Source organism: Pelophylax lessonae (assembly GCF_965119305.1).
Source record: "Pelophylax lessonae genome assembly, chromosome: 6".
NCBI classification, from domain to species: Eukaryota; Metazoa; Chordata; class Amphibia; order Anura; family Ranidae; genus Pelophylax; species Pelophylax lessonae.
The window spans coordinates 77,103,286-77,119,018 of NC_138773.1; the positions used below are offsets into that span (position 1 = coordinate 77,103,286).

The following is a 15,733-nucleotide window of genomic DNA, read 5'->3' on the forward strand; positions in this document are numbered from 1 at the left end:
TCATCCACACCATACCCATTGAGCTGTATTCACCTTCATAGATCAATGCAGCCTCAATTGCTTTCTATGCGTCTTGTTCACTCCAAAACACTGTGTTGAGGTGCGGTTTGTCTGCATTTTTACGCAGCACAACTTATGTCACTGCTGCAGTGCATAGACTTAAATCTCAAAAAAAAAGTGTGATTCTTTGTGTACACTATGCTGCAAGCTTTTAGTATGTAGATGGGTATGAACAAAGCCTTAAAACACATGTGTCAAACACAAGGCCCGCAGGCCTTATACGGCCAGCCTGGCCATTTCCAGTGACCCTTGCACCTCTCCTGCAGCTGGGCATCCCCCTCACCTCCATCCCCACCTTGTATCAGCAATGTCGGTAGCAGAGAGAAGGACAGAACTCCTCTGCCAGATCCTGCGCTTCTCCATAGAGCTAAACCATGAACAAAATTCCTCTTGGGGTTGGAATACGAAGGCACGAAGTACTAAATAATGTGGATAAAAATCTATTTTATTTAAATTAGCATAAAAACACCAACACTATATGGATATGGTTGTACATGGAATGCATATACATATTACACCAATATTAATAGATGAAAAAGGATTGACGTCCTCCACCCAAAGCGTTTCGGGCCTTTCACAGCTTCATCTTCAGGGGTGTAGTTGGCATCAACCTTCTACAAAATATAAGTGAATTAATCACGTGTTTGTACAATGTTGCGAAATTATTCTTTGATCATTACAATCTTTATGGATTCCATTGGTGTATACGGCATTTCCATGTCAGCATTTTAAAAACAAGATCTCAGGAGAGCTGCCACTTAGCCTAAGGATATGATTAGCACCCAGTCTATATACAAGGCTGTGAGGTAGGTATGGCTAGAAAGCGATACTTAGCCCGACCATAGAGCTATGGAGAGGATTGTTTCGGCAGCAGAGAGGAGGGCAGAACACCTCCTACAGATCCTGTGACTCTCTGTGCAACCACGGCACCCACTTGTCTCCGCCTCCCCTGGTCTCAGCATTTAGCAGACTCTGGCAGCTGACTCCAGCCCTCTCTGGTCCTCCTCCAGACCCTGCACTTTCTGCGTCTCAGCTCCACCCCCAGTTTCTTCCCGGCAGCAACACAAGGTAAATGGGGGTGCACTCTGATGTAAGGGAGGGTGGGGGACTCTTGTCTTTTGATGGTGGGGAGGCTCTTGACATCTGATGTAAGGGGGAGTGGATTGCTCTACACATCTACAGATACAACCCGCCCTTTGAGGGCAATCATAATGCTGATGATATTGACTTTAACACTCTGCTTTAAAGGCTTCAAGTGTAATTTTTGGGAAAAAAATAATAAATGCACATATTTTTGCAGTAAAAAAAATGTTTATTTAATATTTTGTTCCTGCAAAAGCCTGCAAAGCATTTCACCCATGATCAGTGGATCACAGGTAGAATTCCAGGCTCCTGAGACAAGCACTACAGTTTTTAGCCTGGTCCTCTTTATGGGCTGTCAGTTTGAAAGCTGCAGGGCGAATCAAGGGTGATCATCAGCACCATCACAGTTCATTGAAAACTACAAGCCGTCTGCCGTAGAGGAGAATGGGACTTGTAGTTCTCTCATTCACGGATGCCTGTGAATGAATGACACAGCTATGTGGGTGGAGCCCCGCACGGCCACTCTGTTTTTAAAATGTGACAGCGGGGGCGGGGAAAGGATCTCCTGCCTGCTGTCATGGGATGGGGTGGGGTGGGGGGTTGAGGAGGACATACTGGAACATGTTACACCCTAAATATGGGTGTAACCTGTAACATGCTCCAAAAGGTGAACTTACCCTTAGAGGAAATAAGACAATTCTCTTAGCGAATTGAATGTTAACTAAGTTTAGTAAAAGGATGAAAAAACAGAGGTCCACCATATTTTCCATCACTCATTTTGCAAAGTGAACAGCTTCTACTCCTTTAGTAAATCAACCCAACCATGTTGTATGCATGTTGGTATTAATGTGCTTTGTGCTGTCCATAATCAATAATTTCTGTTTTTTATTGTCTTTAATGTGCAAGTATGAGTTTCATTTACTATGCACACATTTTGTTTTTTAAAAACCTTTTTTTTTTCCATCAGCATTTTTTTTTTTTTTATTTTATTTGATGTTATTATTTGCTTTACATTCATTTTATGTTTGTCTTTTCATCATTTGCCTTCAGTTGTTGTTCCGGAGGGGCTGTGTATATCAGCCTGTCGTAAGTATAAAAGATGTCATCCCTGCAAACCTTTGTCGTTATTTTTAGTTTATTCTTTAACACCCATCTTGATCATTGACAACAATAGTTTTATTTTCATGAATTAAAGGGTCAGTCCATCCAAAAGTGCTGCCAGGTCATGTCTGTGAAAGTTCTCATTTATCCAGGTCATGGTATGAGTAGTAGTGGTTAGTCACATTTTTTAAAGCAGAATTAAAACCAAAAATGTAATATTCTTAATATTTTGCAGCCTGTCAGTCCTTAAATGTGGTGGCTGCCTTCACTTTCCTTTTTTTAGGCTTTTTCTCCTCTGTTTTCACCTAATGATCTGGTCAGTGCCACACCTCCTGTATTAGAGTGCCTCCACTCTGGATGAAGCAGCACAGGGGCACCTTTGGACAGCAACTTTGTTAATCTGGGGGGCAAGGAGAGTATTAGGTGTACTAGCAGGTTTAGATACACTAACACATTTAAGCCAAACTCTAGCTAACGATTTATAAGCAGTTATAGCAAACGTTTTTTTTTTTTTCCGTTTTCGATTAAAGGTTTCCACAAATACTTTAAATAAAAGCTGATTGTTGTAGGCACCCTTGTCAGTGGTAAATGGTTTGCCTCTAACTGCTACATCTCCAGGACAGCTTGTAATGTTTGAAAATAACAGATTACTGGTCAGATCACGAGGTAAAAATAAAGGAAAGAAAGCCTAAAAAGAAAACCAATGCGGGCATCACATCTAAGAATTATAAAATTGCTATATAATAAAAGTTTGCTTTTGGGTTTATTGCCGCTTTAAGGCCCATTCAGCATTATCTGCTGCATTGCATTAATGAGCACACAATAACTTACACTGCATTTGAATTTTCAACGCACCACAGTGACGCTAAAATCATACCTGCACTTTATTTTTTGACAAAGCTCTCTGCAACACATGCAACATTATCATGCGTTGTGATGCACTGCAACGCAGGTGCATTTGGGTGCCATTTAAAATGCCAATGGGGCAGTAACTCGTGTTCCCAAATGGGCCCTCAACTGTACTTGTTCTGTAATTTTAAAGACATTTCCCTACACATCTAAGTGGCTTTCTCAGCTCTAATGAGTGTTCATAACATATCCCAGGATTTGTAGATGCAAATATAAGTCCGTCACCTTAAAGTGGAATTATACCCTCCATTGGTGTCATGGAGCTCTCTACTATCTACTGACATCTTCAGCCTGGTGGCATCTGATTATGATTTTCATTAGCTAGGCCAAGATGATGTCACTCCTGCTGAAGTTCAGTCATCTCGACATTGACAAAATCTGCTCTAAATTGGGCATGCCAAACTTCTTTGTCTATCTGCTAAATCCAGCTATGGATGGTTCTCCCCTGTTTATGTGGCTATTGGGTCTGCGAGTATGGGCATTGTGCACTGAGGCAATAGTTCTGTGACCGGCACCGAGGTGCTCATATGTATGAAAGGGATCTCACCAGCTCCAAGCTGTCAGGTAAAGGCAATATACTGAAGGGAGAAAACGCTGCTCCAGGTGTGTAATGGTAGCTTGGAGGTGGAATATCCCACAGAGTGCTAGCCCCGGCCCGCCTCCGTGGAAAACTTGTAAGAAAAGAAACATCCCAACATTCAGGAATTCCAATTGCCTTTTATTTCCAAAGTGCTGACAAAGCGATGACACCAAAGACACCAACATAGGGTCACGTAGACTCGTTTCACACATACATCTTGTGCTTAATCGTTACCAAATGATTAAGCACAAGATGTATGTGTGAAACGCGTCTACGTGACCCTATGTTGGTGTCTTTGGTGTCATCACTTTGTCAGCACTTTGGAAATTAAAGGCAATTGGAATTCCTGGATGTGCGGCCGTTTCTTTTCTAACATGTCAGGTAAAGGCTCTCCTCTGTGTGAGCGGGCAGAGCTGTCAGTGTAACCATGCCCTGAGGAAGCCCCAGTTAGTGGGAGGGGCGAAACATGTGGGTGGTTGGGATATTTCCCTCCACGTTTGAATCTCTGCTGACATGCCAGAGTGCACACCGACGGTGCTTTTCCTGCATGAAGAGACAGCAGGACTGTGGCAACATGATATTAAATATTGGAACAGCTATTTCTCTGCTGTATGGACACTGACAGCTCTGCCTGCTCACACAGAAGAGAGCCTTTACCTGACAGCTTGGATGAGGTGAGATCCCTCACATACATATAAGCATCTCAGTGCCGGTCATTATTCCCTCGGTGCACATTGCCCCTACTTGCAGACCCAATAGCCACACGAACGGAGGATAACCATACATTGCTGCATATAACAGATAAGCAAAGGGGTTTGGTGCTAGGGGAGAGTTTTTTTTATCACTCTAGGTCAATAAACACCGGCCACTTTATTAGGTACACCTTGTTAGTACCAGTTTGGACCCACTTTTGCTTTCAGAACTGCCCTAATTATTTGTGGCAGAGATTCAACAAGGTGTTTGGAAACATTCTTCAGAGGTTTTGGTCCATATTGACATGATAGCATCACTCAGTTGCTGCTGATTTGTTAGCTGCACATCTGTGATGTGAATCTCCTGTTCTACCACATCCTAAAGGTGCTCTATTGGATGAGATCTGGTGACTGTGGAGGCCATTGGAGTACAGTGACCTCATTGTCCTGTTCAAGAAACCAGTGGTGAGATGATTTGAGCTTTGTGACATGGTGCATTATCCTGCTGGAAGGAGCCATCAGAAGATGGGTACACTGTAGCCATAAAGGGATGGACATGGTCAGCAACAATACTCAGGTAGGCCGTGGTGTTTAATTGGTACTAAGAGACCCAAAGTGTGCCAAGAAAATATCCCCCACACCATTACACCACCGCCACCAGCCTGAACCATTGATACAAGGCAGGATCGATCCATGCATTCATGTTGTTTACACCAAATTCTGACCCTACCATCTGAATCTCGCAGCTGAAATTGAGACTCCTCAGACCAGGCAACGTTTTTCCATTCTTCTATTGTCAAGTTTTGGGGAGCCTGTGCGAATTGTAGCCTCAGTTTCCTGTTCTTAGCTGACAGGAGTGGCACCGGTGTGGTATTCTGCTGCTGTAGCCCATCTACTTCAAGGTACGATGTGCTGTGCGTTCAGAGATTGTATTCTGCAAACCTTGGGTGTAACGAGTGTTTATTTGAGTTACTGTTGCCTTTCTATCATCTCGAACCAGTCTGCCCATTCTCCTCTGACATCAACAAGACATTTTTGTCCACACAACTCCCACTCACTGGATATTTTCTCTTTTTATGACCATTCTCTGAAAACGCTAGGATGGTTGTGTGTGAAAATCCCAGTAGATCATCAGTTTTTGAAATACTCAGACCAGCTTGTCTGGCACCAACAGCCATGTCCAAAGTCACTTAAATCTCTTTTCTTCTCCATTCTGATGCTTGGTTTGAACTTCAACAAGTTGTTTTCACCACATTAAGATGCCTAAATGCATGTTGCTGCCATGTGATTGGCTGGATATCAATTTGTGTTACCAAGCAATTGAACAGGTAAACCTAATAAAGTGCCCGGTGAGTGTATACCTAGCCTATTATCTGGATTAAGTCCCAGTGTGCCTTCCTAGTATATTCCGCTTTCATCTCAGAGGATCCCTTCACGGTCGGATGCCGGCTTAGCTGAGCAAGCAGAGCATGTGGATAGAAGAGGCGACCCGACAATTCATATAGGCGTAGAGTTTTACATGGGACTTTCAGATTATTGGGAACTTTTACCAATTACCCACAGGATTACTAGTGGCTGGTTTTATTCATCTTATCCAGGACTGTGCTCAATAGCATTCACTTTCTATACAGGTCTTAGATAGCGGGACATTGGAGACGTTTTCTTTCTGTGGAGGGGAGGATTGGGGATTAGAAGGGATACTGGGGACAGGTTTTGCTCCGGGCCACTGGAGTGGGGCGGAGGTGGGCCTTGGTGGTAGGAGTGAGGTGGCGAGAGAATTGGTAGGGTTGAGGGGACCCCCCTCCTTAGGGGGGTAAGTGGACAGTAATTTGTTACATTTTTATGTCCAAAATAAATGCAAGAAGTAGCCTTTGAGGTGCTTTATCCTTTTGGTGTTATAAGTTTGTAAGTTTGGACATGTTAGAGATTCTCCTGAACCGAGGAAGCAGCTTAGATGTACAGCGAAGAGTCTTCAAGATTACAGAAGTCTAGCTAAATGTACCACTACTAGCTGCCAGCTTATCAGACAAACAACCTGGAAGCACAAAGGCTTAGAGCACAGGTGTCAAACACAAGGCCCGCGGGCCGAATGCAGACCCCCAGGCCATTTCATGTGGCCCTCGCACCTCTCCTGCAGCTGCGGCACCTCCTTGTCTCTGCCCCTACCTTGTCTCTGTAGTCGGCAGAAGAGAGGACAGAACTCCTTTGCCAGATCCTGCACTCCTCTGGGCAAGCTGCAGAAAGGCTCGTCTTTGCCCACCCCCCCTTCTCAACAATCCGCAACAGAGAGGAGGGCAGAACTCCCCCTACAGATCCTGAGCCTCTCTGTGCAGCCACAACACCACCTTGTCTCTGCCTCCCCTGGTCTTAGCGTTCAGCAGACTCTGGAAGCTGACTCCAGCCCTCCTCTCGTTCTCCTCCAGACCATGCACTTCCCAGATCCACCTGCATCTTTTTTCTGGCAGGAGCACAAGGTAAGGGTGTGCATTGTGATGTAAGGAAGGGAGGGTGACTCTTGACTTCTGATGGTGGGGGGGGGGCTCTTGACATCTCATGTAAGGGTGTTCTGGACATCTAATCTTACAGATATAACTGGCCCTTTGAGGGCAACCATAATGCTGATGTGGCCCATGATTGAATTGAGTTTGACACCCCTGGCTTAGAGTATTCTTTGAACATGTTATTTCCCTATTACACAAATATTTCCATCATTGAAAGAACAAATTATTTTGTCTACTACCCCTACCTGTCCACCTAGGGGTTTATTGCTATAGTACAGATCTGCTTTAAAGTTTAAAGTGTATGTCCAGTCGATTCCTAACTAAGCTTAAATCTGCTCCCACCTTGCTCTAAACCCTATTCTATCTACCCCGTAAAAGGAAGATGTCTATACTTCCTTATTCTCAGAGTAATTTGGTCCAGACACATGGTCAGCTGTCAGCGGAAGCTCAATGTAGAGGAAGACAGCCAACAATGGATGCTCCATAGTAAGCCCATGGGTGACGTCATCAACCAGGCTCTGCAGCCATTGTCGGCAATCTATCCTCTTCACCGAAGCCGGCCGCCAGTGAGATCAATTGACCGGATTGCTCTCAGAATAGTTAAGTATTCACATCTTCCTTTATGGGGTGGATAGAATGGGGTTTAGAAGGGGGGAAGAAGCTGGGTTAAGCTTATTTAGGATTAGGCTGGACTTCCACTTTAACTAATATCTGATTTATGTTAGGGGCCCCTTCCTTCTCCTTGCAGCTGCATAAACTAGATTTGTATTTGTTTGCTTATGATGTCATACATTCACAGCCAGGAGAAGAGGATGAGAAGCCTGTCTCTGGAGAAGAAGGCACACCAGATATCCCCCATATGGTGGCAAAAAAACCCCTACGAGATTTCATTGGGTTGGAGGATTGTGAAAAGGCAACCCGGGATGCCCTGCTTAACTTCAGCTTCTACCTCACTGTGGGAGACATGGACGAAGCTTTTAAATCGATAAAGCTCATTAAAAGGTAAGACAAACACTTTATTTTACAGGTCACCTTTAGAGTCAGTTCACACTAAGGCGACACGACTCTACTACTTCGGGGGCGACTTGTGCATTGCAATGCACCACGACTTCGGAGCGACTTGCAGGGACTTCACATAATGGAAGTCTATGCAAGTCGCTCCGAGGTCGCCCCGAAGTAGTACAGGACCCTTTTTCTAAGTCGGAGCAACTTGTGTCGCTCCTATTAGAACGGGTCCTGTAGCGGTCAATGGACCGTGAGGGAGCGCAACTTGTCAGGCTGACAAGTCGCCTGACAAGTCGCGCTAGTGTGGACCGAGTCTTACAACAAAGTTTTTACTTTGTAAAGAAGAGTACAGGCATACCCCGTTTTAAGTACACTCACAAGTACGGACACAGCCTGGTCAGCTTGGCATGGCACTAATCCCAGTTTTTAACATTGGCGTGTATGGGAAATGTTGGTTAGCTTGACATGGCACTGCTCCCAAACCATAAATGACAGGGATAGCAAACTTAAGGAGCACCGAGAGGGGACCCAGGACTACAACATATCCTATTTGTGGCCGGCCAGCTCACCTAGGTAATTTACCATGTCAGAGTCCTGGATCCCCTTAACATGCTCCCCAAGCTTGGTGTCCTTGTCACTTATGGTTTGGGAGCAATGCCATGTCAAGCTGACCAAGATTTCCTATGGAGCTAGTGTATTTACATGCATTGAGAAATGAAAAAAGTTATTGCTTCACTTTAAGTACATTTTCGTTTTACATACATGTTCTGGTCCCATTGCGTACTTAAAAGTGGGGTATGCCTGTACAGGACTTTTGTATACAAACATTAAAGGTCCATTTAAATCTCTGTGTTTCATTAATCGAATGCGCCGGAACAGAAGGATGTAAAAAGGCCCGAAAGAAAGAGAAAGGTAGACTGGTTTGTTTTTTTTAGCCTGTAGTTTTTTTTTTTTTTTTTTAGCTTTGTTCTAATATCGGACTTTAAATTGTAAAGGTAGGTAACCTATTGGTACCCACAAAGCCTCGAAAATAACCATGAAACACAATGCATAAGCTGTGCTGCATGGGGAGAAGTCACTTGGTGCACTCAGCATTATTATAAATGGTACTGCATGTTAGTAAAAAAGAGAGGATTGCTGTAAGGGGGGCAATGTTGATGGGTCAGTCAAATTCGCACCTAGAACTAAAGGTAATTAAATGATAGCTGTACATTTAATCTGGCCATAGATGGGTCGAAATTCACCAGGTTCAGCAGGGACTGGCCAAATTTCGATCCATCTATGGCTTTTCCTATTCCACAATAGTTGATTGTTAGAGTGGTAATGTTGAAATGTATTCATTCGATCAGTAGCTGCAGCCAGTTGCTAATTGGCTGCAGTGCTGATCAGTGTATTCTAGCAGTGTTGGATGGAGAAAACAAGGGGATGGAGGAATCCTTCCCACTGTGCTATTGTATTCTGACAGTGGGGAGAATTCTTCCATCCACCTTGCTTGTGTGGAAGGGGGGAATCCCTTTGTTGAGCTCATCAAAAGAAAAAAGAAAAACGACCCATCTATGGGCAGCATTAGTATAGTCCTTATGAATCTGGCTCCCTTGCCACCAGCATTTCCCCCATGAACACATCTTCCCTTGCTCCTGCCATACCTTCTCTGTATAGCCTACATGGACCCTCACTGCTACCACAGCATCGTTTCTTGGAAAAGCAGCTTTTGTTCTATGCATGAGCTTAAAATCCATCCAAAGGCCATCTATTATGCATCCCAACAGTAGATAACCTCTTCAGAGGCTTGAAAGGAGGTTTTTCTGGGAGGCCGTGCAGTGAAAGCTGAGGGGGCTCCCAGTGGACTTCAATGTAAAGATCTGGCAGGAGAAGAGGATTATAGTAAATATCATTTTTTTTACTATCTATAATAATAGACAGATTAGGGTTGATTTACTAAGACTGTGTTCACACTACTGCAACCTGAAAGTCACGCGACTTGCTGGCGACTTGAGTGCTACTTTGACACGACTTTTGGGAATGTTTGGGTACTCTTCCTGTAATGCGGGATCCAAATCACATCAATATAGATTTGAATCTGACTTGAAGGCGACTTCCATTAAAGTATATGGGCACAAGTCTGATAGAAAGTTGCTTTAAAGTAGTACAGTAACCTTTTAAAGTGGGAGCGACTTCAGTAGTGCTAATTAAGACAACTCTCATTGACTAACATGGCATTTCACAGCCATGCGACTTGGGGTCTCACAAGTCTGATCCCAAATCGTGGCAGTGTAAACCGAGCCTAAAACTGAAGAGTGAAAAATCTGGTGCAGCTGTGCATGGTAGCCAATTGGCTTCCAATTTCAGTTTGTTCAGTTAAGCTTTGACAAAAAAACTGGAAGCTGATTGGTTTCTATGCAGAGCTGCACTAGATTTTGAATTCTCTAGTTTTAGTAAATCAACCCCCATTGTGTTACATTAATTATATGAATAATACACCCATCTTACTCTTTTACTTCTGTACAATATCATTGTATCCTGATCTGGTTGCCTGAGTGATGACCGGTTATTATGCTGCTGGGATCCGGGTCCAGACAGAGGGCACAGATCATATTTGTACGGAAGTCTCTTGAATGATGATTTCAGCATTATTGGGTTTGAGGGGAAGTGACCCTGACCTGCTCCGCTTTGGACATTGCTTGTGCAGAAGACTAATCCTTCTTCCACACTGACAGAGGAAATATACTCTTGTATTATCTCTAAAGGATATCTGCAGTAAAATGCCAGTTGCTTGTTGAATGGAGAGGATTTCACACCAATTAGGAAGTGCTCGCTAAATGAAGAGCTGGAAATTTCCTTCTATTAAGGGACTGTGGGAGAGTGCCCATTAAAGACAAGGGTGATTGTGAACATGCCAAATTTTTATCAGAGTGAAGGGCACTACCAGCATAAATGACACCATGCGGAGAGGAGGCATCAGAGTGGAGGTTACCCCTTTAAGCAGAGTGGAAGGTAACACAAATAAAGATTATGTATAGCCAAAACTTTTTACATTTTGGATAAAGTAGGGAACAGTTAATTCTGTGTTAATGTTTCAATTGTGGGGAGATTCACCCTCTCTAAATGTTTTGGTGGGCATACTAAGAGAGAAATTTATGGGAGCATTGGGGAGATTTTGTCTCAATTCCTATTGTATCCCCAGAACAGGAAGTGTAGGGAAATCTCTTTAATTATATATAGATAGAAAAACAATAAACTGGCAAGATTTAATTTTTCCTTGCTTTCTCCAAATCTGAAAAAGGAGGTTTGGCTTTACTTCTAAAAAACAAATAATATCTGCGCTTAGTTAAGAAATAATAATATTACAGTTGGCAGCCAGCACCAATAGCCTTGAACGCACACCCACAGTAACAATATATAACTAGATGGTGCAACGCCAACTAGGGTAACAAAGTCCTGTTGCAAGACAGTATAAAGTCCATGAATTGAGAGGACACTAATGTTAAGAAAGACCCCCACACCGACTGCTGTGAAAAAGTGCCCATGTCACCACCGTAAAGGAAGGGGCAATCCTGCTTACCAAATAAATGTGACCCTCAAGTTATAGCTTATGTTCTTGTTTACTGGATCGGAATCCAACTGTGATTGAGTGTGAAGTAATTTCTGGCCCTGGGAATTGCTGCGGAGAATGTAGTGTATACCCAGTGCAAAAGGGGGACCTACTCCGTATTAGTTGGGTGGTCATAATGTTATGGCTGTTCGGTGTAGATTGGAATGATTTTATATTGACTCATAAGACCGGACAGGTTTGTGATCTTCTGCCTTTGCTCTTGCGTCAATGACTGTTCTTAGTTACAAATGGCTACATTTCTCCTTAGCTGTTTCTGTGTGAGCAATAGAATCTTGTACCATGTTCAGGGCTGCAGATCGGGGGGTACCATCGGGCCTCCTGTAGGGGGCCAGGGCACACAAGAGGGCCCGGACGGCTGGGGGATCAGTGCGGGGGGACGGGAGGACAATTACAGAACAATGCACTGTGTCTCTCCCTCCAGCAGGTGAAAGCCAGTTTCTCCCCCTCTCGCCGGCTTTCAACTGCTGGAGGGAGAGGCACAGACACAGTGCATTGTTCTGTAATTGTCCTCCCAACCAGCTGCACTGATCCCCCTCCCTGTGCTGCCCACTTCTAATTCCCCTCTATGTGCCCGGGCCCCCCGTTGTCTCTCTGCAGCGCCGCTTACCTCTCCGAACGGTTGCTGCGGGTGCACAGGTGGATGGAGATTGGGCAAAGGGGTTGGTAAATGTGTCATTTACCAGCCTCTTCTTTTTCTGAATTGGACACAGTAAGCGATCGGTACGGATCACTCCTGTGCCATTCATAACTGTGCTTACTATACTTCAGTTCATAAATAAACAAGAGCCTCGTTCTCTTTTTCAATAATCTGCAGTGCAACTGAGGCTACAGAGAAAGGAATTGAATAATCTGTGTCCTCAGTTCCTTTCTCTATCTGAAAGGTGAGATGTTAGGGGTCTCATAAGACCCCTGGTATTTTTTGTAATTCGGGGGATGAGGGCGGTTAGGTAGGCTGTACAGGGTCCCCATAGTTACATAGTAGTTGAGGTTGAATCAAGACTATAGTCCATCCAGTTCAACCTATGTAGGTGTGTGTGCGCGCAATCATCTCACATACCCCTGAATGTTTTGATCCTTGAGATGTACGTCCAAGAGTCTTTTAAAAATAGCCATACTCCCTAAGTTACTACCACTTGTGGTAGAGAATTCCACAATCTTGTAGCCCTTACTGCACTCCACTGCATAGCCTGAGGTTAAATGTCTTCTCCTCTAATTGCATTGTATGACCTCGTGTCCTCATGCATTCACTGAGACTGAACAGTTTTTTTCTATGCTGAGATCACCGTTGAGGTACTTGTATATCGCTATCATGTTCCCTCTCAGGCGTCTCCTTTCCAGGGAGAATAAATTAAGCGCTTAGAAGCGCGCTTCATAATTAAGATCTTCCAATCCCCTAATCCGTTTAGTTGCCCTTTCTCTGGACTCTCTCCAGCTCCAACACATCCCTTCTGAGTACCAGCGACCAGAACTGGACAGAATACTCCAGATATGGTCAGACCAGTGATTTATAAAGTGATAGGATTATAGATTTATCTCTGGAATACGTCCCCTTCCTTATGCAAGCTAATATTCTGCCGGCTTTGGCAGCTGCAGCTTGACATTGCATGCTATTACTAAGTCTAACTTCCACTAAGACTCCCAGATCTTTCTCCATTTTTGATTCCCCCAGGGGTTCCCCCCCCAAAGCGTATTGGGCGTTTATGTTTTTAGTCCCCAAGTGCAACACCTTACACTTCTCCACATTAAATCTCATTTGCCACGTAGTTGCCCACTCTGTTAATATGTTCAGGTCATTCTGTAAGATTTCTGCCTCACTATGTGAAGTTATTGCCCTACTTAATTTTGTGTCATCTGCAAAAATTGATATCGAGGTAATGATCCCATCCTCAATTCTATTTATGAATAAATTGAACAAAATTGGTCCCAGGACTGAGCCTTGGGGGACCCCACTTACCACCCCAGTCCAGTCTGAGTATGCGTTATTTATTACTACCCTTTGGACACACCCCCTTTTAACCAGTTTTGTATCCAAGAGCAAACCTTGTGGTCGACGCCTGCAGACGTTATTTTATAAATTAAGCGTTTTCTAACGACAGCCCTGACCGTATTAGCCATTCATTTGTGCAGTAGGTTTTGCATTTTTTACCAAAGGTACCACTTAAAGACATTGTAAACCCTATTTTTTTTTCTTTTTCACCCTGAAAGACAAACACATAATGAGCTAGTATGCATCTGACTGGCCGGAGCCGCGGTGACGTCACTCCCGCGCACGCACGCGGGAGCCGACAGTCACGGCACGGGGCTCTGAAGAAACGGCACCAGCGGCCGCTCCTTTAGAGCGCATGCGCCAGTGACGTCACTGGATGCATCTAAGGTAAATATCTCCTAAACGGTACATGTTTAGGAGATATTTACAGTACCTATAGGTAAGCCTTATCATACGCTTACCTATAGGTACAAGTGTCAGAGGAGGGTTTACTTCCTCTTTAAACTACAAACTTTGTGTGTGAATAACATAGCAAATCATTTGTGCTCGTAACTGGTATTTTACTTAGACATGTATTTTACAAAAAATGTGATAAATAACAAAAACATTACAATATTTTGTTATAGGTTATTTTTATACATTAAGGCATTATAAAACTATATTTCAGACAGTCCTTTGCGCATCCTGTAAAACCCCGTCATTCTAGTCTCCAAAGTATCGTCCACTCTCCTTGAGGACTGGAGTCTCCATCTCTTTTCCTTCTCCGAGAATGTTGCTAGGACCTTTTTTGTTAGCATTTTATTGGTTGATCGCTGTTTCCACTCTCCAGGGATAACAGGTTTATGACAAAAAAAAGTGCTAAATTGTTGTAGTATAGATCATATTAAAGGAATGCACAATGTGGAATAATAGACTCTCCATTATAGAAGATATCCATTTTAAGATAGATCAGGATGATATGTGCAAATTCAATATTGGACATCTCCAGGTACCTATCAAAATCTGGGGAAATGCTGTTATTTGTATCCCACATGAGTCCAATAGTGATAACTCCTGAGAAGTCTGACTGCGTATATAGGTGGTTGCATGAGCAAAGCATCTTTAAATAATGTGAGTGCGCCCCATCTTGGAACCAGGCTTTGTGTTATGTTCTCCTCACATAGCTAAATAAAATGATGCAGATTTAGTTAGGTAACACTCATGGATTCATTTGCACATTCGTTGAATGTTTTTGGTTAAAGTTATAAGGGTTAATGATCATTATCATCAGGCAATGCCTGTTCATTGCTGTCATCAGCATGGAGACTCAACGTAATCGTTGTCTAGTCCTCTGCGGAAACGAGCGGTCAGCGTACGGCTGATGACAATAACACGGGGAGCCATGCAGTCCTCACGCCGGTGGAGTATGTTCCATATGAGGATAGCAGCTGCCAGAGTGGCCAGAAGGCAAGCACCGATGTCTAGGTAACAAGACCAGGATAAATTGGTGTGGGGGCCAATGCGGTAGAAGGTCACCAATCCAATGACCAGAACAAAACCTGCAAGGGAATAGGAATGATGCTGGTTAATTTTCATTTCAGATATCTTTCAGTTAGTCAAGATATAGATTTTCACATTTTTTTTTTTTTTTAGAATTTCCATATAGATTTTAAGTTTAACTGTAAGTTTTGAAATTTTCATAGACTAGAGAAGGGTTAGAACCAATGTCAAGATTATATTGCTGTCTGGTTTCCTGCTGGGAAGAGGTCCTTTCATTTTCTATACCAGTGACCACATTCTCTTTAAGCCTAGACGTGCGCACAGAGAGTGCCGCTTGTACCTACGGTAGGAACACCATAATCGGGGGAATCCATTCTATTTTCCTCCTGCAGCAGCTAAAAGTAGGAGTCTGCTCCTCTCCCTCCCGCCAGCATTTAGCTGCCACAGGAGGAAAATACAGCGGATTGGTACCAGTAAATACTGCCCCTCCTGTTCCTCTTGTTTCTGATGCCCAGGCCCATGTGTGCTCAACCAGTCCCCCCACAGCTCTGCCGGCATCCTCTACTCTACTATCCCGCCGGCTGCTGTGAGGGATCATTTCAGGATGGAGAGCAGGGAAGAGGCCGGTAAATATGTAATTTGCTGGCTCCTTCCTTTTCTGAATGAACAAATTGAGTGATTAGTACCAACCACTCACTGTGTTCATTTACAACAGAAGCATAG

The 15,733-nt window shown here is 43.7% G+C and overlaps 2 protein-coding genes across 2 annotated transcripts in view; one reads left to right on the forward strand and one right to left on the reverse strand.

Moving 5' to 3' along the window:
* The window catches only part of IFT140 (intraflagellar transport 140), a 194,950-nt gene that overhangs the window by 101,148 nt on the left and 78,069 nt on the right, over positions 1 to 15,733 (forward strand). The window contains exon 18 of the mRNA XM_082260271.1: positions 7,726 to 7,928. Within this exon, the coding sequence (XP_082116397.1) occupies positions 7,726 to 7,928 (203 nt within the window). The remainder of the gene's footprint in view (positions 1 to 7,725; positions 7,929 to 15,733) is intronic.
* Positions 14,301 to 15,733, reverse strand: part of TMEM204 (transmembrane protein 204) — a 27,353-nt gene continuing 25,920 nt past the window's right edge. Inside the window, exon 3 of the mRNA XM_082260270.1 lies at positions 14,301 to 15,069. Coding sequence (XP_082116396.1) covers positions 14,825 to 15,069 — 245 coding nt within the window. The 3' untranslated portion in view covers positions 14,301 to 14,824. The remainder of the gene's footprint in view (positions 15,070 to 15,733) is intronic.